The sequence below is a fragment of the Eriocheir sinensis genome, chromosome 37 (assembly GCF_024679095.1).
Source record: "Eriocheir sinensis breed Jianghai 21 chromosome 37, ASM2467909v1, whole genome shotgun sequence".
NCBI lineage: Eukaryota > Metazoa > Arthropoda > Malacostraca > Decapoda > Varunidae > Eriocheir > Eriocheir sinensis.
Window position 1 is genome coordinate 17,447,826 of NC_066545.1, and position 24,957 is coordinate 17,472,782.

General features: G+C 42.9%; 1 protein-coding gene across 2 annotated transcripts in view; it reads right to left on the minus strand.

Annotated features, from left to right (window-relative positions):
• LOC127008424 (endoplasmic reticulum mannosyl-oligosaccharide 1,2-alpha-mannosidase-like) overlaps positions 1-24,957 on the minus strand; it is a 29,061-nt gene extending 4,104 nt beyond the window's left edge. The window contains exons 1-12 of one of the 2 annotated variants that reach the window (XM_050880574.1): positions 23,848-24,957; positions 21,338-21,487; positions 20,278-20,333; positions 19,542-19,636; positions 18,644-18,823; positions 18,085-18,233; positions 17,415-17,603; positions 16,647-16,834; positions 15,757-16,048; positions 14,560-14,706; positions 10,368-14,079; positions 533-770 (exon numbers count right to left, since the gene is read on the minus strand). In XM_050880574.1, the coding sequence (XP_050736531.1) occupies positions 13,861-14,079; positions 14,560-14,706; positions 15,757-16,048; positions 16,647-16,834; positions 17,415-17,603; positions 18,085-18,233; positions 18,644-18,823; positions 19,542-19,636; positions 20,278-20,333; positions 21,338-21,487; positions 23,848-23,952 (1,770 nt within the window). In that variant the 5' untranslated portion in view covers positions 23,953-24,957 and the 3' untranslated portion in view covers positions 533-770; positions 10,368-13,860. Of the gene's footprint in view, positions 1-523; positions 771-10,367; positions 14,080-14,559; positions 14,707-15,756; positions 16,049-16,646; positions 16,835-17,414; positions 17,604-18,084; positions 18,234-18,643; positions 18,824-19,541; positions 19,637-20,277; positions 20,334-21,337; positions 21,488-23,847 lie in introns of both variants that reach the window. The other variant, XM_050880573.1, reaches the window with a different exon arrangement.

Here is a 24,957-nt window from a genome sequence, read left to right on the forward strand (position 1 = left end):
ATAGGAGAAGAGAAGGAACGAAATAAATAAATAAATAAAAGGTTGGAGTGGCTATATATATACATCATCCTCATTCACGACCATTTTCTTGCTATCGTTATGATCATCACCCCACCCACCCCCACACACACTTCTCCACCAATTTTACGATCATATTCACCCCTTCATCACCGCTTGGTCACCATCACCCCACCCTGCACTATTCTCACCACCACCGCCCCCCCACCACCATCTTCACCACCCTGCTACGTATATCCATCATCATCACCACCATTTTATTGCTGCTAACATCATCACCATCACCAATTTTACGATCATATTCACCGCCACCATCTTCACCACCCTGCTACGTATATCCATCATCATCACCACCATTTTATTGCTGCTAACATCATCACCATCACCAATTTTACGATCATATTCACCGCCACCACTACTGACAGCATCAATATTATCATCACACACACACACACACGCACACACACACACTTCCGCGGCCACGCCTACACATGTACTCACTCACCGTACTCACGCTTTCTGTTTTGTCCCTTGTTAGGCATGGCCTTGGGGGAGCAGGAGGCACAAACAGGAAACACGGTGGTGGTTGGTGGGACGGCGGAGGTGTGGTGGTGGTGGTGATGGTGGCGTGGCGGCGTCTGCAATGACAGCTGAACCTTCTGCGCGGTACTGTCTGACGCTCGCTCCGGCCTCTCTCTCTTTCTCTCTCTCTGCTGGCTGGCTGGCTGGCGGACGACGCGCGCGCGAGAGACCTAAAGAGAGAGAACGGAGGAGGGGAGGAAGATTATGTGGAACAAAGGGAGAAGGAATGGGAGAAGGATAAAGGAAAAGGGAGGAAAGAAAGTAGAGAGAGAGAGAGAGAGAGAGAGAGAGAGAGAGAGAGAGAGAGAGAGAGAAAATAACATAGATCGAGGACAATCACACACTCACAAGAAATAACACAATCAAGGACAATCACACACTCACTACTCTTGACTCTTTTGTAGGAGCAGTGAGTAGCAGGCTTTTTTTTTTATTCTTGCTTCGTTTTTTTTTACCCTTGAACTGTTTCCTCTACTGTAAAAAAAAAAAATCACACAAGGAATAACACAATCAAGGACAATCACACACTCACTACTCTTGACTCTTTTGTAGGAGCAGTCAGCAGCGGCCTTTTTTTCATTAGTTTCCTTTTTTTTGCCCTTGAACTGTTTACTGTAAAAAAAAAATAACACTAGGAATAACACAATCAAGGACAATCACACACTCACTAGGAATAAGACAACACAGTATATTGATGCAATATACCAGGAAGAGGCCTCTCCCTCTGTACACCATATTACATACTTTTATAATAACAGGCAATAGTTTACACAATAGCTCAATATATTACAACCACATTTAGAAAACCACCATTTAGAACTTCAAGAAAAAGCAACAATTTTCAACTTCTTACACACACACACACACACAGATAGTTTATTGACCACAGCATACAAATACCACATGAGAAACATATACATATTATTCATATTGAAATTTTATATATAACTTTCAATATAACTGTAGTCCAAAATAAATTGAATGCACCAAACTAAATATTTTATTCTGGACCATATTAAGCACACTGCCAAACTCATCCATTCACAGGTTAATTGAAAAAAATACTGTGAATGACCTTACATGTCTAAGTGGGGATGACCTGTCCAGTAGACGCTGTATTCAACGTTTCAATTCAACAATACAGTCAACACACACACAAAAAAAAAATAATAATAATAATAAATAAAAAAAAAAAAAAGTCCAGGGTCAGATATGAGACATTATATATAGGATAATACTTCTTGCCTCCTTGTCTGTCTGTCTGTCTGTCTAGTAACTTATTCAGACTCACACCTTTTTTTCTTCCAGTGACTGCTACAAGTTGCTCAGTCTGCCTGGCACCACACACACACACACACACACACACACACACACACACACACACACACACACACACACACACACAACCTCCCCTGCAACAGTACCTTTCCCCGGCCACGCCCATTCCATCTAGCTGTTCCACCAGCTATGTCCACACACATGGGCTCACATAAAAGATGTTTGGTGGTTCTCACTGATTGTGTGTTTCTTCTTCTTTACAAAGTGCACAGAAAAGCTTGGGTTAAGATCCCATACACTTGTAATTTCAATGCGTCACTACCTATGGTGCCGGACATCACCTCTTAATATTTGGTCTGTCACATCGCTGGCCACAGACTGTCTAACTAGCCTACCTGTGGACATATTAGTGTTCATTATAAGATCACTTGCAAATGCTAATGGGTCGTCACCATAATGATATCTTTCTTGCAACATTGTATGAAGGAATTTATGTTGCTTAAGTTCTGTCAAGTCTCTTCAGGGTAGAATTGACCCCAAATTCTTTTTTTTAAGTCATTATTTTCATGGCTAATGTATGGTAGTCTTTTCTATCAAAACAAAACAACCAGCTAATTTGCAGGGACTCCAAGGGAGGGACGGGGCTCAGGGACCCCCTTGGCCAGCAGTGCCTGTGGACGGCACAGCTGCCTGGACAAGCTCGTGTTGTTACTTTAAGGAGGCAGTGGGCCAGGCGTCTGAGTCCACCGTAGCTCTGCCCATACATACAGTGCGAGCGTCAGTACTGCTGCTCAGTCACAACTATACTGTGGAATCCATTTCAAACTTTTAGCATTGTTGTTGCCTTCAAATATAACAAATTACAGGTAATCCTCGGGTTACGACAGTCTCGACCTACAACTTTTTGTGGTTACGACGCGGTCCCCATAAATGATTAAATAGTTCTTGTTTCAACTTTTGATGTTTGCGTCGTAAATACCAACTTCGTGTGGGAACTAGTTTGTTAAACGCGGCGGAAGAATACGTCGTCACCAAGCATTGCACTGAGGCTGGCGCGTTGTTTACGTTACACTTGTACGCCATTTGGGTTCCTTAGATGATGTGTTGTGTTGTTTCTGTTGCTTTTTCTTTGCAACTTTGTGCCCTTAATCATGCCTCCCAAGCATAAAGGTGGCTCTTCTGATGGCAGGGCTTGTAAGAAAAGGAAAGCCATCACTATGGAAGTGAAATTAGGCATTGTGAAACCCTCTGAAAAGGGCGAAACACCTATGGCCGCAAACTAGGCCTAAGCCGTTTGACGTAGGTGTTATTTAGGTGTGTTCCAACTTGCATAAAAAATCGGGTTACTACACATCATTAGAAATGTATCTCCGCCGTAACTCGAGGAACTCCTGTACTTTGATTAATGCGGGATGAGCCATGTGTGCTAGGTCAGGCAGGACGGTGCTCACTAACGCAGTGTGAGAGTACCAGTGCAGCTGCTTGTCATTAGAACGTACATGTGAACCTTTTTGAAGCTTCTATTGATGCTGCATACAAATACATACACTACATGAATTTAGTCGACACTGTCAAACAACACTCAAATAACGGTTATTGAAGTATTGCTTGACAGTGACTCCCATGCACAAACAAGCAAAGGAAAGTAGAGTAGACAGCCTCTCTAACACTAACACTGCCTTCTCTTATTTAACCAAACTCTCATACATTTAAAGAACACTGAAAAAAGAAAAAAAGGAAAGCTACCACCTTGAACTCCTGCAAATTTGAGCAAGAAAAAGTTAAACGTACAAAATTTATTACCTACAAGAAAAGGCTGCAAAAAGTTGGCATAGCCATCCCTAAATGAACAATGAGAAAACCGTGAAACATTGGCAGTGTTCAAGCAGTGGAAGGAGCAGACAGACTGATAAAGAAGATCTGTTTGTATGGAGTGGGAAGCAGCTTGGGGGGCAGGAAATTAATTGAAAAAGAATGCCTCTAAGAAATCATGAAATACAGTTTTCCCAATTGATTCCTTGCACAGTGGAGCAGCCTGGGTGAAGAGGTTGTCCAATCCAAAAGTTTAATGGGTTAGCCCCTAAAGAACGGGTGATTTCCTTTTTCAGGGCTGCCTTGCATGGGCTTAATTCGAACTTGTCACAGTGATATTTGTGTCTGACTCGTCTCCTTTGTGACCTTGGGATATAGTTACTGTGAGAGCCAAAAGCATCTGAGAATACAAGCCTATGTCCTAAGAGTTATTGTCATGTACTAATGCAGTTATTGACCTTGTTAGATCTTCATAATGCCTCAAGTTACGCCTCCACTGACAGGACACATGATAGGACCTGCTACTTACTGCCAGAATTCCTGAACTTCATTATTGTATGAGAAAAGGAGGAAACACAGTAGAAGGAAGAGGATGTTTAGATGATCAAAATGCCTCAAGTCACACCTCCACAGGGCAGGACGCATGATAGGACCTGCTACTTACTCCCAGAATTCCCAAACTTCATTGTTGTATGAGAAAAGGAGGAAATAAAGTAGAAGGAAGAGGATGTTTAGATAATCATAATGCCTCAAGTCACACCTCCACAGGGCAGGACGCATGATAGGACCTGCTACTTACTGCCAGAATTCCCGAACTTCATTTATTGCAAGAGAAAAGGAGGAAATGAAGTAAAAGGAAGAGGATGTTTGGATGATCATAATGCCTCAAGTCACACCGTCATGAGACAAAAGACCATCACTCTTTAGGCCTTGGTGATGCTTGCAGCCTTGTGATTCTGGTCTCTGTTTCAAGTTTAATATAATAATAATAATAATAATAATAATAATAATAATAATAATAATAATAATCATACATAGAAAAAAAAATAAGATACACAGAAAGCAACATCTGAGTTAAGGTTTGCATCAAGAAGGTGCGAGACATCTGGCAGGGAAGGGGTGTAACAAAACAAAGCCATTCTTTTCTAGGCTACATATCCCAGGAAGAACAAAAAACAAGTTGTAGGGGAAGAATGACATTGAATTTAGTTAACTGAGGGTCCATTTTCCTTTACAACTTTCCTCTTGTTCTTCCTGGTCCTAAGTTTGCACTGGGAAAGGCAGGAATCCCAGGAAGAACAAAAAACAAGTTGTAGGGGAAGAGTAACCTCGTATTTAGTGTATTGAGGGTCGCTTTTCCTTTGCAACTTTCATCTTGTTCTTCCTGGGATGTGTAGCCTGGCTTTTCCACTGCTAAGTTTGCACTGGGAAAAGCAGGAATCCCTGAAAGAACATAACATAAGTTGCAAGGGAAAAGTGGCCCTGTATTTAGTGCATTGAGGGTCGCTTTTCCTTTGCAACTTCTATCTGTGGCCTGCCTTTTCCAGTGCTTGAAGAAAAAACTGACTCCCTCACGCCCCTTCTCCTCTGTTAACGTCATGTGGTGAGGTCCAGGCATGGAGTGAATGGAAGAGTTAACCCTCTCGCGCACCGTAAGTTTCCAGTAAGTTTCTGTTCCACTCATCATACCTTTCTCAGGCCCGACCGTCCTTTTTTTTGTCACCGCGATACTCAACATTCCCGGATGTATTTTACCCTCACAGATATATTGTACCTCAATAAATTTGGTATCAATGGCTTCATAAAGACTTGTACTAGAACATGCGCAAATAAAAATAGAGGAAAATATCGATATAAACAATACAAACCTGTTTCAAGTCTCCGTATAGAGTATTGTAGACAATAAATCCGAAGTACCAACTCTTCCCCACTGACTAGCTCGAAATTTTGTGGGCCAATTTTTTAGCCGAATATAAGTTTCGAAGCAGAATTGAGTGAGGATTCTTTTGGTATCCTCAAAATCCTCATATGCCTATTAGTTCCCGAGTTACACTGAGAAAAATGTATTTCTTTCCTCTCCTGTCAGAGTAGGCTAACAAATAAAAATCGCTCAAAGCTCCTCATCTATGCTCCTTAGAAAGGTTGCCATATGTTACCATTAAGAAACTTATCCTAACAAATGACGCTCCCAAATTTGACGCACTTTCACCGAAAACTTAATTTTTTAATCAATTTCTTCAACTTTCATGACGCGTTTCGCGTCATCGTGCGCCAGGACCTTTTACCCTTTGATGACGTGAAACGCGTCATCGTGCACGAGAGGGTTAATCATCTCCCTCTTCACTTATTGTACATCTTCTCCCATTCTTATTGTCGGACTTGTGATGATCCTTCACCGTTTTGCTCGAGGCAGTGTTAATCTCTCCTTTATTTCTGACACCTCCAAGTCTTGTTGCAATGCTCCTCTCCAAGTTAAGTATACAAATATGAACACAAATGCATGCAAATACTGTTTGAATGCACTGAGATACAAATACAGAATATGAACACTTTATCCAATGTTGACTGCCTGGGAAGAGGAGGGAAGAGGATATATAAAAATGGAGACTGCCAGAGAAAGATGAAGTACACCAGCATCCTACAGAGAGTTGGAGGATGTTAGGAAAGGCCTTTGCCCTCGACTAGTAATGGTAATGATGATGATGATGATTTGGTATTTGGAATGTGTGGGTAGTAAAGGAAGTACATGGTGCTTCTATGCGCTAAAAATATACACTGATCAAATGAATCAGATAAATGGGTAACCTGCTTGGCTTGGGAAGAGAAGAGCGAGGAGGCGAAGGCGAGCGAGAAGCGACTGGAATGGCAGTGAAAATGAACGGAATCCTGAATAAATAAAAAACAGCCACGGCTTCTACACCGCTTCCCGCCTTCGTTACGTTCCACACACTTCTCCTTCAGTTATTTTCATGGCATTCTTGCACCAAACAAAATCACAAGTCAATAAAGAAACAGCCACAGCTTCTAAACAGTGTCCTGCCTTCGTTACATACCACACACTTCACCTTCAGTTATTTTCTTCCTGGCATTCTTGTGCCAAACAACCGAGAAAATCAATGTGTCGGATGTGACCATGACCCATAAAAGTGGTTCACTTAAGTGTAGAATATCACAAGTATCAAATCTTTACCTCATTTGAACCCTAACTTGATACTATATTCTTGGTTTCACACAAAGGTTTAATAAACACAAGAAAACAAAGTGTGTGAGGAGAGGAAATTGTTGCATTCCTGTTTATGGCTACCAAGACTAGGAACTGATGCACACTGGCAGCCCTTCATATATGCAACCTTTGTTATCTATCAGTCCCTGTGTTCTGATGACAGTGGGGATCTGTCATGCTTGTGTCAGTCAGCTCCTGCACATGATAAGCACCACCAGAAAACTTACTGGCTGTAAAAAGTGTGACAGGACACCAGGCCCTCAAAATAATTAAGGTGCACACAAAATAATACAAAATAATAAATACATTCTAATTTTCAGAATAATTAATGTGCAGTCAAAACACATCTAAGTAAGAGTGACCCTGCCTCAACCTCCATACTGGATTGGAAGTCATCACTGAGGGGCCTAAGATGACCCACATGCTGTCCTGTTGACCACTCATCAACCCAGACTCTAGTGAGACTCTCTAGAGCAGTGGTTCCCAAACTGGGGGGAGCTACCTCCTAGGGGGTGTGAGCTGGATACAGGGGGGGAGAAGGGGGGGCATGATTCCATCAGCCAAAAATTGCAGTTTTGCACACACACACACACACACACACACACACACACACACACATTCACACACACACATGAGGGAGTAACACTGTTTGAATCATCCTCACACGAGTTATATATATATATATATATATATATATATATATATATATATATATATATATATATATATATATATATATATATATATATATATGCAGTACCCTCTTGAGTTTCGCGCTATACGAGTTTCGTGATCCTCGAGTTTAGCGCTTAGTCCTAAATTCTTACCATCACGAGTTTCGCGCATTACCGCCATGAGTTTCGCGTTGCTCTGAAATGTACGGGTCACGTCTACCAACTGTCGGCGTCATGCATGCTGCCTTAAAAGGCAGTGTCCAACCATTGGGGCTATGGGCAACCGCGGTTGCCAGTATGCCCAACCGGGAGCGAGTTGTTGGTTGTCCTTATGAATGGAAAACGGTTGTGAGCACGAGCGTGGGTATGTGGGTATCGAACGGCTGCACGTTAACAAACAGACGATGGCAGTGGCTGAGGAGTGAGGAGCAGTGGAAGATGGCCCACCAATAGACTTGTATATTGGACTGGCTGGAAGATGGCCCATCAATAGACTCGTATATTGGACTGGCAGAGCTGCTTTGCTCACTACTTGATTAACAAGATAAGAGAACACCCCGTGCTGTGGAACTACAGTCCAGAAAACTTTTTCTTAAGTCTATGAAAATTGTAGATCTCCCAGTGTTGTTTTCCTCTTCTTCTTCTTCTTCTTCTTCTTCTTTTGACCTGTAATGCATGGCAGCGACTGTGAAAAGTAATAGTGAAAAATAGCAAAAGGGCATAGAAAAGCAAAATCAAGGAAAGAAAAGGACAGAAAAACACCTGAGTTCTGGGTGAAGTGTATAAGTGTGCACTGTTAAGTAACTTAGGGCCGCTTTTACAGTCACTTTGTTTGTTTTGATCATTACCAATGGCGGCGATCGCCGCTCACCGTTGCCAGATTGTTGTACTCGGAGCATAGTATTTATTGGTTTCTAACACCTAACTATTGCCAGGAAACTTCAGGTTCTAACTCTTTTAACGATAACTATAAATGAGTTTTGTTATTGAACCCCAGAAGACAGTTTAGGGGTAAAATGTCGGGAAATATAATCGGCTGAGTACGACAATCTGGCAATGTTGTGACGTCGCTTAGTATTTCACGTGAAACTGGCCGATGGGGTAGTGGCAGCTGCACACGAAGCGAGAGATGTTGAGTGTGTGTGGTAAATGCGGGGTTTGGTTAACCCCGCAGCCGCCACTACCCCATCGCCCAATTTCACGTGGAAATACTATAGCAGCGATCGCCGCCATTGGTAACGACCAAAACAAACAAAATGACTGTGAAAGCGGCCCTAAGTGCATGTTGTGAAGTATAAAAGTATGGAGAAGTTGGACCTAAGAAGCGATACAAAGCATTACTGGTCAAAAGAAGAAGGTCCACTATACTGGCCGGTGTTGCGAGAAATATTTCCCCGATGAAATTAGTAATTCTGCTGTCCATCACGCATGTGCGCTGTGGGAATACACAGCATTAAAAGTATTAATTTGCCTGGTTTTGTTCTAGTTTGTCCGCTTGTGGTCTTTGTGAGCGGTGAGGAAAATATTGAAACAGTAAGCAAGTTGAACCTCTCTGCAAGCTATTTTACGGCGGCGGCAGTGGTTTACGTTCAATAGGCATTGAAAAGTCAATAATGATATGAGTGATTTAATGATTTATAACAGAAAGAGTTAGCATATTATTTCATAACACACAGAAAACTACCAGAAAAATATAGGTTTGTCCAACTGTCCCACGGGTGACCACGAGCGACTGCCCTTATTTTAGCACATGATATCACGTGGATCACAAGCGTGTATTCAGAATTTCAGAACTGCCAGCCAATAGTAAGGCAGCTGCCTTCAACTGCAGCTTAAAAATGGCCTGTTCTCACTTCCAATTTTTTTGCCTATTACCAAGGTATGTATTTTGAGATAACAAGGAAGTAAAGTCGAAAAAATTGTGATAACAAGAAGTAAAGTATAATAAAAAAAAATTAAAAAATGTCATTAGTTTCCACGGGTCGGAACCAGTAAGCGCTTTTACATGGATTTCAATACCTCGAGTTTCGTGATCCTCAAGTTTAGCGCCATACCTTCGGAATGAAGCAAGCGCGAAACTCGAGAGGGTATTGTATATGTATGTATGTATGTATGTATGTATGTATGTATGTATGTATATATATATATATATATATATATATATATATATATATATATATATATATATATATATATATATATATATATATATAAAGAGAGAGAGAGAGAGAGAGAGAGAGAGAGAATATATATGTATATATATATATATATATATATATATATAGATAGATATATATCTATATATATATATATATATATATATATATACATATATATCTTATACATACAGACGCCCCCTGCCGTTTGTGGCCTCACCGTTCATGGATTCGCTTATATGCGGGTAGGGTAATTGTGACAACCCCTGCCGAACGCGGATGAAAACTCATGTATACGCGGTCTGATCCTTACTAAGTGCCGCTTTCACAATCACTTTTGTTTGTTTTGATCGTTACCTATGAGCGACGATCACTGCTACAGTATTTCCACGTGAAAATGGCCTATGGGGTAGTGATGGCTGCAGAGGAAACAAGAGGTGTTGAGTGTGTGTGGCAAGGTGCAGGGCAGGGCTAACTCCACAGCCGCCACCACCCCATCGGCCAGTTTCACGTGGAAATGGTGTAGCGGTGATCGCCGCTCATTGGTAATGATCAAAACAAAGAAAAGTGACTGAAAATGGCCCTAAATCCCAATATTATACATTTAAAATCCTTGATACTTACTGGGACCTGCCAGATCTGGTCCTTCTTAGAGACTAGAGGCTACTGCTTTGAGGAGTAAACAAACATGGCAGAGACTGGCAGAGGGGTAACAGGTATAAAGTTTGTACGTGCATACCGCCGGGAACAGCAACAAATAGACCTTCCAAGGGCCCAGTAAACATTCAAATTAATTAATAATATACTGGATGTATATGGATATACATATGAATGTTAACACAAAAGGGGAGAGACGAGAATTCACTAATACTTGATGGCTGGGTGGAAGTTGGTAAACTCTGGTGTGCAGTGTTGTCAAACTATCGTACTCATCGCATTGCATTTTTTCGTAGTTTCCAACCAATAACTACCACAAAAACACCACTCGCCCACCAACCACCACCGCCTACGCACTCACACTCACCACAACCAACCACAGAGTGAGCGTTAAATTATTACAGTCCATATTTAACTCAGTGGCAGCGACAGGCCAAATTTGTGGCTTTACCGTGTAGCAGCGACGGGCCAAATTTGTGCCATGATTTAAACCCCCCAAAATAAATTATACATAATATGATCACAAATGCTTTGATATATATTATGAGGTGGTTTGTGTGAGGGGTGATTTTTTTCTCATTTTTCTTGCTTGGGGGGACCATTAAGAAACATGATCCCCGCTGCTACCGGGTTAATTTGTGATTTATGTGTATAAAACTATATAACAATGCTTAGAAATACATTTTTTTTTCTATTCGATCGAGATGGTAGAACAAAACCCTATTTTCTCTATTTGATTATAGTCCTGTCAAAGGTGGATTCGCGGATCATGGGAATCTCACGGAACCAAATACCCGCTAAGGGCGGGGGGCTTCTGTGTGTGTGTGTATATATATATATATATATATAGATATATATATATATATATATATATATATATATATATATATATATATATATATATATATATATATATATATATATATATATATATATATATAACGGATTTCGGATATAACGGACAAGGTCAGACGGTTAGAAATCCACATGGACTGACCAAGTATAGTTTCTGAACCACCCGCTTCTGGCAATTACAACAGCGTCTGCTAGCCACCTTGCCCTCCTCCCTTTATCTGCTGCCCCGTCCTCCCATTATCGTTTTTCAGCCCACCTGATGAAATATTTTCCTCCTCATGGCTTACATACAAATGAAGAACGTATTTATACCACAAGAAAGTCTCATGCATCAATCCAGGATGTAAATTTAATGGAAAATAGCCAAGTGTTTGTGAGTGTCGGTATTGACACAGCTTAACCCTTAGAGTACGGGTGGCAATATATTTCTCAGGATACTGTGCACAGGGAAAATTTAGACATATAAAAGAAGTGGAAATGGTGTCTTTCTTCTTTGCAATAATTGTATATTCATGTAGTATATGTGGTGGTGTAATAAAACTTCTCTCCTAATAATAATAAATAAGTTATTACAACCGAAAATATTGCGCATTTTTTTGTGGCCGTGACGCGTCGCATGGAAGCACCCCACTCGCTCTTACTCTCTCTTTTTCTCTCTCTCTCTACCTACTTACCCCTCCCTCCTCTGTCAATGTCACTACCATAGCAGTCATCAGAGTCACTGTCACTTTGATTCACCTGCGTTCTACTTCCGCCCGGAGCAGAGGAACTGCTTGACGCGTCACGAGACATGCCAGATGTATTCCGAACAAGAGTGGAAAATGATCTGTGGCCTTCGGTAGACCACGCACTGGAGACAAATGAGAGTGTGTACAGATGCCAGATGCCTCCACCATTCTTCTGAGTCAAGAACTGGCGGTATATTTGAAACATAGGGAGCGTAGAGTGTGATGATTTTATATATGATCTCTGTAAGGATGGGGCGCGTGGTAGCGCACTTATATTTACGATCGCCGTAATCTAAGGGTTAAGGGGGTCGAGGGGTTAAACCCCGTTAGGTAGGTTCGGTTAAGTTATGTTTGGTTAGTAAATTTATTCAGCACTCGGTGTGGGGCACGGAAATATGCAGCGCGGGACAGGACATGGCGGCAGCGTGCATGGTCCAATTCGTCAGCTGGTGTTGCAAGAAACACCTCCTCGCAAAAATAAGCCACTCTGCTGTCCACCACGCATGCACACTGGTGGAATACACAGCAGGAAAAACATTAATTTGGCAGGTTTTGTTCTAGTTTGTCCACTTGTGATCTTTGTGAGCAGTGAATGAAATATAGAAACTGTAAGCAATAATAACTCTGAGTTATTTTGCGGCTGCAGCTGTGGGCTGCAGCGGGTATACAAAAGTCAATGAAAAGTCAATCATTTAATGATCTGTGACAGAAACAGTATGGTAGGCGGTGGCGTAGGTGGTAGCGTACTGGGCTCACATTCACCGCGTGATGGACGACGCGGGTTCGAATCCCCACGCTACCACTCGGATTTTTCAGTCACCGCCGAGTGGCTTAAAACTACCCACATGCTGTCCTGAAGCCCACCCATCAACCCGGACTCTAGAGGAAGCCGTCCAAGCGAATCAAGAACGAGTTCCGGGGGGGCAGCATGAGCCAATGCAAGATGGCGCCACTATAAAACACTCGCCTGCGCCAGAACGGGCTGGGCCGACCATCAGGCCCCACCTGGAAGAAGCCTTGGGCCGACCATCAGGCCCCACCGGGAAGATGCCTACCGGCGCAATAGGCAACAACGTAAAAAAAAAATATATATATTATTTCATAACACCCTGAAAACTACTTAAAAAAAAAAGGTTTGTTTGCCACTGCGAGATTGGAGCACTTGTAAAATTTTACCCATTCCCGTAACAACATGGCCCCCCACAGGGCTCCACTGCCAACCTGGCAGCCTCACTGCCTCACAGTCCATTGCCAAGTGTGGTATGCGGCTATACAAACAACATGCACACAACTTACACAATAAAAAAATATATATACCAACGTTTATTAAGTTCGTCAGTATTGTTTCATGTTTTTTTCTTAAATTTTCGGCGTTTATAATGGACTTTCGGCATTAACGGACTAAGTTCCCTCCCAATTAGTCCGTTATATCGAGGGTTTACTGTATATATATATATATATATATATATATATATATATATATATATATATATATATATATATATATATATATATATATATATATATATATATATATATATATATAAAAAACAAAGGATGGGGAGGGTGAGGATTTCTTAGAAATCAATAAGGGACATCATGTAAAAAAGTTTGGGAAGCACTGCTCTAGAGCATTAACCACTGGCACACTTACTTTAAGCCGAGGACAGTGTACCAGTGCCATAGCTCTATAGCCTCAACTAACAAGCTCCAAAGCTCTCTCCAGGAGGGGACTGGCTGGCCATCAAGAATCCTGACCAACTGAGTCAATCTAAAATATCAGAACACTAGTAAAAAATAAATAAAGGAGTCCTGCCTGGTGTGTGTGTTCTGCTGATGAGGACTCAAATTCAAGGGTGTCAGTGGGCCACCCGGTGCTAGTGGGAGTAGATGGGGAGTGGGTGCGCCTCACTGTTGAACACCCACTTGTCCAAACTGAATGCCGTCTGGTCCTCCATGAAGAGCAGGTACAGGTATTTGAGGGTCTCGCCCAGGAAGAATGACTCCATCTTGTCCTTGGGTTTGGTGTCGGTGGCGCTGCGGACGTTCCCAATGGACGTGTAGCCGTTCTCCACCTTGCAGTGCTTCTCGATGCCCTGAAAGTTGCAGAATGAGACTTAAGATCCAGACAAGAGCAGAGTTCAGATAATTTAGAAAACCTCTGAACCCCTTTACTGCAGATTTCCTATAAGAAGACCTCACCAAGCTACAGAGATGGAACAATACGTGGGTGGTAAAATTCAATGAAGAAAAATGTAAAGTCATGCACCTTGGGAGGGGATATCCAGCATACCAATACCACATGGGCAACACTCCACTATCCACCACAGAGGCAGAGAAAGACCGGGACTATATATTATCAGGCTACCAGTGAAAGCCAAATCCGTGCCAATCACAGCAGACGGGTTAAACTAGAAAAATGACAGGTCATGCTATGAACCAAGGCAGGTTACATACACTATACACCTCATATGCACCCACCTGTGATCATTATGTCTAGCAACTGCCTGCCATCAGCTTATTTAGCCCCCCCCCCCCCTCCCCCCAACCTGGCAGCACCTTGTCCTTGCACCCACCTGGAACATCTGCCAGCCCCAGTCCTGGTATGTGGTGTTGCCCGTCAGATGATAGAGGTACCACAGGGACTCAATGGTTTCGGGTCGAAGCAGGTAGTGGGCGTCGTTGTTCTTGACATAAAAGTCTTCCCCTCCGATGTTGTTGGGCTGTGGGCAGTGACCAGACACATCAAGACACTAATTAACCTGGTGTTCCGTGTTTTGTTTTTTGTTTTTTTACAGTAAAGGAAGCAGCTCAAGGGCAAAGAAATTACCAGAAAAAAAATCCACATATCCCCGCCCCTATAAAAATGAACATAGATGAGTGGACAAAAGGAGAGGTCCATTTCGGGAGGTGTCTTGATTTCGTTTTGATTTTTACAGTAAAGGAAGCAGCTCAAGGGCAAAAAATAACCGAGAAAAAAAGTCCACACATCACCACCCCTATAAAAAATGAGTTTAGATGAGTAGCCAGACGAGAGGTCCATTTTGGGAGGAGAGGTGTCTTGAAACTCATATTCTGTTTTGTTGGTACTAATTTCCTGCTTGTGCCAATATCAACACTACTTTTCACATCAACCTTCACTCTATTTATAAGGGCATTGTGCTGTCAAAATCATGCACATCTTTAGCCTCTTAGCAGTCCCAGTCTGAAGCTTTCTTGAGGCAGCCAACTCTTGCAGGTACTCTGTGTGTCATCAGTAATGCCTCCATACATAGAAACTTAAAATATTCTTCAACCTTCTTCAATAACTTTGCTGTAAGTTTTCTGGAGCTCCATGAAGCCCTCTAGTAGTATATTTTGTAGCCCTTTAACCCCTTGACTGCAAATTTCCAACAAGAAGACATCACCAAACAACAGGAATGGAACAAAAAGTTGCTGCTACAATTCAATGAAGAAAAATGTAAAGTCATGCACCTTGGGAGGCAATATCTAGCATACCAATACCACATGGGAAACACTCCACTATCCACCACAGAGGCAGAGAAAGACCTGGTAGTATATGTTACCAGGTTACCAGTGAAAGCCAAATCCGTGCCAATCGCACCGGACAGGGTAATTTTGCCCTTGAGCTGACGCCAACAAAAAAAAAAAAAAAACAGGCCCACCAGTCCCAAATCAATCAATCCTGCTGCAATAACACCTCCAATTAGAGTGAATTCCATTTAACCTGAGTTTCTTTGGCACCTGTCTTGTGCTAAACATATATACCTCACCTGTGTATTGAAATAGGTGATCTCCGCAGCCAGGCGTGTGGGCTGCCTGAGCCAAGTCTGGACGCAGGTGTACATGAGCTCCTGGGCCAGGTGGAGGTGGTGGTGGGGCATGCCATAGTGCACGCCCAGGGCCAGCGTGCCCGGGAGGTAGCAGGTGAGCTCGTCCATCTTGTTGACAAAGTTTTTGGTGCTGCCATGAAGCTCGCCAAAAAAGAGAAGCTGAGAAGGCTGAGTGCGAGCTGCCAGCAGCTTCTCCATGCCTGACACACTCTCATTGTAGTCCATGCGCAGGCTGTGGCAGGTGGGGAACACAGGAATTGGTAAATACAATAATGTGGAACTGTAGTAGAGGTAGTGGTGGGGCCTATACTCCAGCATGTAAGGGGCAGGTGGGTGGTGTAACCTCCATACAGGACTGAAGACATGCAAAGCAAGAAAGCTCTGCCTGACAGCTGCTCTGTCATGTGTTCGAGACAACCTTAACAAAACTAAACTGTAATCTAAAGTTGTCACAGTTGAGTACTTAATAAATTTAACCCCTTCACTCCGGCGACGCCGACATCAGCATCTGACGGCGTCACCGTATGGAAAGGGTTAGTCCTCTTCTAAACCTCGTAATATTATCCTTTTCCATTTCCTCGTAATCCTCTTCTAAACCTCTTAAGAGGAGATGGAAGAGGTTTAAGAGGAATTTAGAGGAGAATTGAGTGGTTTAGAAGAGGATTAATCCTCTTCCATTTCCCCTTGACCCTTTCCATACTGTGATGCCGACATCTGTGTCACGGATGGAAAGGGTAAAGTATTCTTTCTCAGAAATGAGATCTTTTATTTGAAAATGTGGGCTCAAATTCAAAGAATATGATCACACACACACACACACACATACTCACTAGTCCACAGTGCGGCCAGTCTGAACCCACTGCTTGAGGAGGTACTCATAATATGAGTCGCCACGCGCCCCAAGAGTGATGGTGGAGTGTGAGCGCCACTGGCCAGTCTGAGCGTTGATGAAGATGGGCACCAGACCCTCCGTCTTGGGCAGCTTGTGGATGTGTTCACTCACGAAGCTGGCCTTCTCCTGCCAAAGGTATTTCAGCTTTAAGTTATGCTTTACAGTAAATAACTTCATTTAAGTTAATTTGACTTATTAACAGCGTGGCCACCCGGGAATTGAAGTAGTCACGGCAGACAGTAAACTAAGTGGAAATATTAAGTTAAAACCTTTGCTGGGCAAGACTGAATATACTTGATTCAGACAGAATTAGGTGGAGAGATGAAATCAGGACATTAGCCAAGGCAGGATGAACTACACTAACATCAGACTGAGAACAAGGTGGAAATATGAAATTAGAGCCATTGCCAGAGAGCAAAGTCGAGAGATGAAATAAGAACCTCTGCTAGAGCATTAAAAACTATGATAGAACCAGACAGATAACCAAGTGGAGAGACAAACTTAAGACCTTTTTAAGAGCAGGCTAGAATACACAAATATCAGCCAGAGCTAAGCAGGAAAATGAAATTAATTGTTTGCTAAAAAACAATGGAGTACACTAACACTATTCAGAGAGCAAGACGGAGAGTCAGAACTATAACCTTGGCTGAAGCAGGACAATAATATCACATGGGAAAATAAAAATAAATAAATAGATTCAAATTACCTCAAAGATTGGGTTGCCGGTGACTCGGGAGAGGTCTCGGAACTCCAGCTGTATGGTGGTGACCTCTGAGGTGGAGGAGTCTGGGCCCCACTTTGGCTTGGAGGCGCGGCGAGAGTAGAGGTTCACGTCAGCAAAGGGAACCCCAGAGCCACTGTTGAAGCCTGATACCAGTCTCTCCCCAAGGTCAACCTGCAGGTTCACCAAGAAATCTGTTACTCTCCAGGAATACCTTCAGACTCATTACAAGAGTTTTAATAAGGGCTCCCAAGTCAGTGTTTGAGTGGCATGCAAAAATAAAATTATATAGCTATGAAAGTTATACATGAAAGTAAGATAGATTTATGGATGGGGAGGGCAGATGGTGAATAACTGGTTAAGTGTTTGAGTGGCATGCAAAATCAAAGTTATATATAAAAGTTATACATGAAAGATAGATTTGTGGATGGGGAGGGCAAATGGTGAGTAACTGGTTTTCAGAAAGTGCCAAGTGGAGGCTGAATGGCTGTCCTCTTGAAAATCTCTTTGTATCTTTGCATATAAAGTTATAAATGAGTTAGAAAGATTTATGGATGAGGAGAGCAGATGGTGAATAACTGGTTTTCAGGACCTGCTATGTATGGGCTGGCTGGCTGACCTCTTGTAAATCACCTTGTATACTTATGTAACTCACAGCCTTGTCCAGGAAGAGCTGCTCCTTGGTGAGGTGGTAGGTGGAGAGCAGGCCGCCCAACACTCTGATGGTTGTCTCAAAGAGGTTCACGTCCTGGTTGAGGTTGAAGTTAAGCTGCGTTGCCACCCACTCACGGGCCTCACTGAACTCTGTGGTCAGGGAGATGTGTGTTTACAGGGGTGCCAGGATCAAGGTTATTGGAGTCACAAGTTTGCCGGAACCACCATGGCCAAAGAGACATTGTGCCACCAACAAGTTATCTTACTATGGACTTTATGGATTATATTATGGTTGACTATGTGAATGATAATGGACAATAAATAGGTAATAAGAAAGAGATGATGATGATGTTCAACACACAAAGTAATGGAAACTTTATTTTTCTTCTTTTTAAGACAGCTTTGAAAATAAAGGTGTGCCTCACAGGCTTTGTTTTCTTCATTTATTTTTACCTTTGAGTTGCCTCCTTAACAGTAAAAAAATAAATAAATAAATAAATAAATAAATAAATAAATAAAGGAAAAAAAAGGTCAGTCAAGAAAAGTTTTCAGGAACTCACCTTCCCGCAGGTCCATGATCCACAGCGTGTCAAGGGCATCCACCAGAGTGAGGCCGAGCCGCAGCCAGTCACTGCGGGTGCGTGAGATGGGCCGCAGGTGGTCGTGGCCCCAGGCATAGGTCTTGTAGCCCTTCCAGGCGTGCTTCATGGCCCCCACCACAGCCTCCTGGCGTGCTGACCCTGCCAAGCAAAGGCTAAAATGTGAGAGGGAGGCATCATTTAGTATTGAAAGAAGGGAACAACACAGGAGGACCAGAGGATGAAAGGATGAAGTGTATGGACAGAGGCATATGTGGATCCAAGATGTGAGAGAGAGGAATTATATAGTATTGAGGGAAGGGAACAACTCAAGAGGATCAGAGGATGCAAGGATGAAGTGTATGGACAGAGGCATATGTGGATCCAAGATGTGAGAGAGAGGGATTATATAGTATTGAGGGAAGGGAACAACTCGAGAGGACCAGAGGATGCAAGGATGAAATGTACGGATAGAAAGAAATGCTGATCTCTCCGACATGTACCCACTCCTCTCCATGTCCCTCTCATAACCTTGTCAGCTATGTTTTTTGTCCAAAGTTCCTATAGGCCCCATTCGGTACACTTCCTCATAGCCCTGGTACTATTACAGACCTCCAGTGTCTATCTAGTTGGCTCTGATTAACTGTTCTCTCTCCCTAACACTCTCCACCCATACCACACATTCTGCACACCTCGTACCCTCATACACACTCACACTCATACCCTCCCACCTTGTTGCACCACATGCTCTTACATACATCCTTACATGCTGAGATATATTCCCTGGCTAGCTCCAGAGGCATGGGTCAATGTTGGCTGAGCTATTTCATTGGTTACTTCAACTCTTCATCTCCTACTACATCTACTATTGCTCACGTACTCTTCTGTGGCAGTCCTGGGGGTGGCGCTATCTGGTCGTGGCCGTCATGTTCACCCACCGGCTTGATGTCAGTGTCCTCCAGCACCGGCTCCACCCTGCAAGGCAACAACAACAGTCAGGGGAGGATGAATATACCTGCAACTCAGTCCTGCCATCGCTCTAAATTCTCTATACTGAAAAGTTTGATTCATTATTGGCTGCCTCAGTAAAGATTGACTGTGAGCTGAAATGAGTCTGTCCCGAAACTGCGGCACAAATGGACCGACTACACAGGCAAACTGTTGTTGTTATCGGGTATGTTGGGAATGTACCTCAAGATGCGTTTTGTGCATCACCGACAAGACAGCATGAATCAGTCATGTGGCAGCCTGTGGTTTTGAGATGGGTTCATCCCAGATTTATACACAGGCAGATATGTGGCAGGGGTAGGCCTAGAAGGGTCACAGATTGAAAAAACGTACTTAGAAAAATCATGCATATCCTCAATAAGTAAACACAGTATATAATTGTTGTGTGTTGTGAGCCACTGTCATGCATTTTTCACCTGAGATTTCAGGTTATCAACTCCATCATGGACACATTTAAGGTCTACATTAGATAAAAGTTGCCAGGGGGACATGTCAACTTGAGATTAAATCATATCCTGTATACCAGTTCAATTAGGTATACACACACTAATATACACAAGAAAACACAATAAAATGACACAAACACACACAAAAAATGTGTCACTCACTTGTCTTGTAGAGGTTCAGGTTGTGGCATCATATGAGATGTAGTGATTTTGGTGTCCTGGGGAAAAAGAAAGATATATACAACAACTTACTGCTCTAGCAACTGGCAACAAAAAGGAAAGAATCTGGCAAGTGAATATGTAGGAATAAAGGGAGGAAAATATAAAGAAAAAGGAAAGAATCTGGCAACTGAATATGCAGGAGAAGGAATAAAGGGAGTAAAAAATATATAAGAAGGAAAAATTACAGAAAACAACTTAGTGCTCTGGCAATTGAATATGAAGAGTGAGAGATGACAAAAGGAAAATAATGTAGAAAACAACTTACTACTCTGACGAATATGAAGAAGCAGGATTAGAAGAAGGAAAAAATAATGAGTTAGGCCTTTGCTGAGCCTTAATTCTGTAATCCTTCATAAACTTAGAGGGTGTGAAAGTGTGAGGATGAGGCTACTTTAAAGGGGCAAAAAAAGGTGAAGAAAACAGCTGCTACACAAGACCCTCAATTTAGCACATTTCTTTTCAATGATTCCCTTATAAAGCTGCCCCCCCTTCACACACACACACACAAAAAAAAAAAAAAAGTCCTACCAGTCCCAAATCAATAAATACCATTGAAATAACACGTCCAGTTTGCTCGCATGAGAACCTCACCACCAAGTCCAAGCCTAAAGCTTCTCCACTTACATCTCTCAGACTCACTCCAGTGTAGCTCCTTGATCCAAATTGGTAAGGTTTCCTGTCACTTAAGCCCTTAGATGGCGGCAGTATTTGAAGAGTAGCTCCCACCAAAATGAATCGTCTATAAATAGTCACTGCCGACCTTAGGACTGTAGCATAAATATAGTTTCGCAGCATAATGGATGTTTTAACTATCATCTATATATAGATTCTACTGCAGTCTGGAAGTGTTGTTATATTGCTGCCATACAAAATTGATTGACTGAATTTTGGACTGTCTCTATATAGTTCCACTGCCATCTATGGGTTGAAAAGATTTTGTCATCTGCAGATCTTACAACCTGCCCCAAGTGAAGCTCTCGAAGATGTGCCAGATACTTACCAGCTTGTCGGACAGATGGGAAGGCTGGGGGGCAGGGGCAGGGGAGGCAGCTGGCCAGTAGGAAGTTAACAGCAGGGCAATTCCAGCCAACATCCCAATGCCCACCATCACCACCACCACCCTCTGTAAGCGTGGCAACTGCTTCCATCTCTGAGGAAGGTACAAGTTATGTTAAGTTGTGGGCATAGGCCTATATGTGATATCACTGAATGTGGCCTCAGTACATACCACTCATCTCTATCACATTGGCCCTTGAGCCTGTAATGAACACCACTGAGGGATATTTTCACTTATTGCAGTTTTTCTAATGCCCTTGAGCATGAAGTGAGTGAAAATCCATGAGCCCAAGCCAAGGGTGACACACTGCCCTCATTATTTCTTACCCTGCACCTTCTATATTATCTCTTCATTTTCCTCCTTCTCTCATCACTTTCACTTTCATTTTCTCTTTCTCAGCATCTCAGGTGTTTTGGGGCTGCTGAACAGACAGCGTATAGTGTCCACACTCCCCCTTTCTACCTGATTTGCCTCTAAGAATAATAATAATAATAATAATAAAAATAGCAATAATAATTAATAATAATTAATAATAATAAATAATAATAATAATAATAATAATAATAATAACAGTAATTACCAAAGAAAGGCAGGTTTAAAAGCAGGGTGAGCCTCTCGCCTTTCAACCTCCATACAGCGAGGGTGGCAACTGTGGTTCTAGTATTGGCCGGGTATACTCAATAATAATAATAATAATAATAATAATAATAAAAATCAGTACAATAAAACTATCCATTTGATCTAAAGATTTAGTAACTTACCATACAGAGAAGACCAAAAAAGGATAATTTAGAGTCAGGTAAGGTTAGATTTACGGGCTGGGGGTCAGGTTAAGCAAGACTTTGGGGATGCAGGTTAGGTTAGGCTAGATTTAGGGGCTGTGGGTTGAGGTTTTAAGCCAGCCACACACACGTATGCCCGGCCTGTCCAGCCAACGAAAGGGGCGAGTCGTTGAGGCCCACACACACACACACACACACACACAGGCCGCCTCATGAAAATATACACATTCGACCACCGTGCTGACGACATGGGTCCACTCTGCAACAATGACTCGCTAGAGATTGCTTTGTGTGCATTATACAGTATAAAAATCCTTTATAAAGTTCTATAAGCTCAGAACCAAATTTTTTATACACCCAAACATCAGACATCATTGTTGCAGTGATGTTGTCAACACGACTGTAGCGGCGGGCCATGCCTTACCCACACACAAACGCAGGCGGCAGGCAGTGCAGGACGGAATTTTCAAGCGCCGACTGTTTTCAATCTGGCCGCCGCAACAGGCCTGGCCGGGTGGAAAACACCCCCATACAAACACAGGCCACTTCTAGCCCAACCCCTTTTTGTCGGCTGGACAGGCTGGTTTAAATTTAGGGGCTGGGGTTAAGGTTAGGTTAGATTTAGGGGCTGGGGTTGAGGTTTGGTTAGATTTAGGGGCTGGGGTTCAGGTTAGGCTAGATTTAGAGGCTGGGGTTCAGGTTAGGTTAGATTTAGGGGCTGGGGTTCAGGTTAGGTTAGATTTAGGGGCTGGGGTTCAGGTTAGTTTAGATTTAGGGGCTGGGGTTCAGGTTTGGTTAGATTTTGGGCTGGGGTTGAGGTTAGGTTAGATTTATGAGCTGGGGTTCAGGCTAGGTTAGATTTAGGGGGTGAGGTTCAAGTTAGGTTAGATTTAGGGGCTGGGATTCAGGTTTGGTTAGATTTAGGACTGGGGTTCGGGTTAGGTTAGATCAATGAGCTGGGGCTCAGTCTAGGTAAGATTTAGGGGCTGGGGTTCAGGTTAGGTTAGATTTATGGGCTGGGGTTCAGGTAAGGTTAGATTGAGTGGGTGGGGTTCAGGTTAGGTTAGATTTAGTGGGTGGGGTTCAGGTTAGGTTAGATTTAGTGGCTTGGGTTCAGGTTAGGTTAGATTTAGTGGCTGGGGTTCAGGTTAGGTTAGATTTATGGGCTGGGGTTCAGGTTAGGTTGGATTTAGCAGCTGGGGTTCAGGTTAGGATAGATTTAGCAGCTGGGGTTTAGGTTAGGTAAGATTTAGTGGCTGGGGTTCAGGCTAGGTTAGAGTTATGGGCTGGGGTTCAGGTTAGGTTAGATTTAGCAGCTGGGGTTCAGGTTAGGATAGATTTAGCGGCTGGGGTTTAGGTTAGGTAAGATTTAGTGGCTGGGGTTTAGGTTAGGTAAGATTTAGCAGCTGGGGTTCAGGTTAGGTTAAATTTAGCAGCTGGGGGTACAGGTCAAGTTAGAAAAGATGTTAAGTCATATTAGCATAGGTGGGAGTCTTGGGTCAAAGGTTAGTCTCGGAAAGGTAAGGAGCTGGGAGTCAGGTTAGGTTAGATTTAGCGGCTGGGGGGACAGGTCAAGTTAGCATAGGGGTTAGTCATATTAGAATAGGTGGAAGTCTTGGGTCAAAGGTCAGTCTCAGTAAAGTGACCTCATATCATCCGCTGCACTCTTACCCTGCGCCAGGAGCGGGATGCCTGGGGGGGCGGCTGCTGGGGCACTGCTGGCAAGGTTAGGGTCACATAGTCTCGCCGCTCCTCCATGACGCCCCCTCCTCGCATGACCTCGGTTGGGCCTTCACTCAGAACTCCTCCTCACATCAAAAGAATAATAACATGGCGGAAAATCTTGCACTGGGTGGCGAATACGAAGACATGTAGAGCTGTTGGGGTGGACGACCAGAGGGGGCGTACGGTCTTGTCTGGTCACTGGTCTTCTGTGGGAGTCTTGTTTGGTCACTACTGGTCTTGATCCTCTTCTTATGTGATCTATTTTCTTCTGTTTGGCCACTTCTTGTCTCTCTCTGGGGTGGAGGAGGCGTACGGTGTTGTCTCCTTCCCCTTCTGTGAACTGTGGAGGTCTTGTCTGGTCACTTCCTCTTGTTATGAGACCTATTTTCTCCTGTCTGGCTACTTCTTCTCTTTCTCTTCTCGTTATGTGACCTCTTCTTTTTATGTGACCTTTGGGGATATGCTCTCGGTGAAGTGCTGTGCTGGAGAGAAATGTTGTGCCCCTCGATCTTTTTTTTCTACATGTTCTTCCTCTTCTTCTTCAGCGTCTCGGCCTCCTATACACACATTCTGAAGTAAGATGTTCCCGTGATGTGTTCTGCTGATGTTGCTTAATTCTCGGATGTTGTGCTCTTCTTTTTCTACATGTTCTTCCTCTTCTTCAGTGTTTCAGCCTCCTCCTATATACACATCCTAACGTAAAATGTTCCCGTGATGTGCTGTGCAGATGTTGCTTATATAATTATAATTCTCGGATGTTGCGCTCTTCTTTTTCTGCATGTTCTTCCTCTTCTTCAGTGTTTCAACCTCCTCCTATATACACATTCTGAAGTAAGATGTTCCCGTGATGTGAGTTGTGCTGTTGTTGCTTAATTCTCGGATGTTGTGCTCTTCTTTTTCTACATGTTCTTTCTCTTCTTCAGTGTGTCAGCCTCCTCCTATATACACATTCTGACGTAATAAGATGTTCCCGTGATGTGCTGTGCAGATGTTGATTAATTCTCAGCTGTTGTGGTCTTCTTTTTCTACATGTTCTTCCTCTTCTTCAGTGTTTCA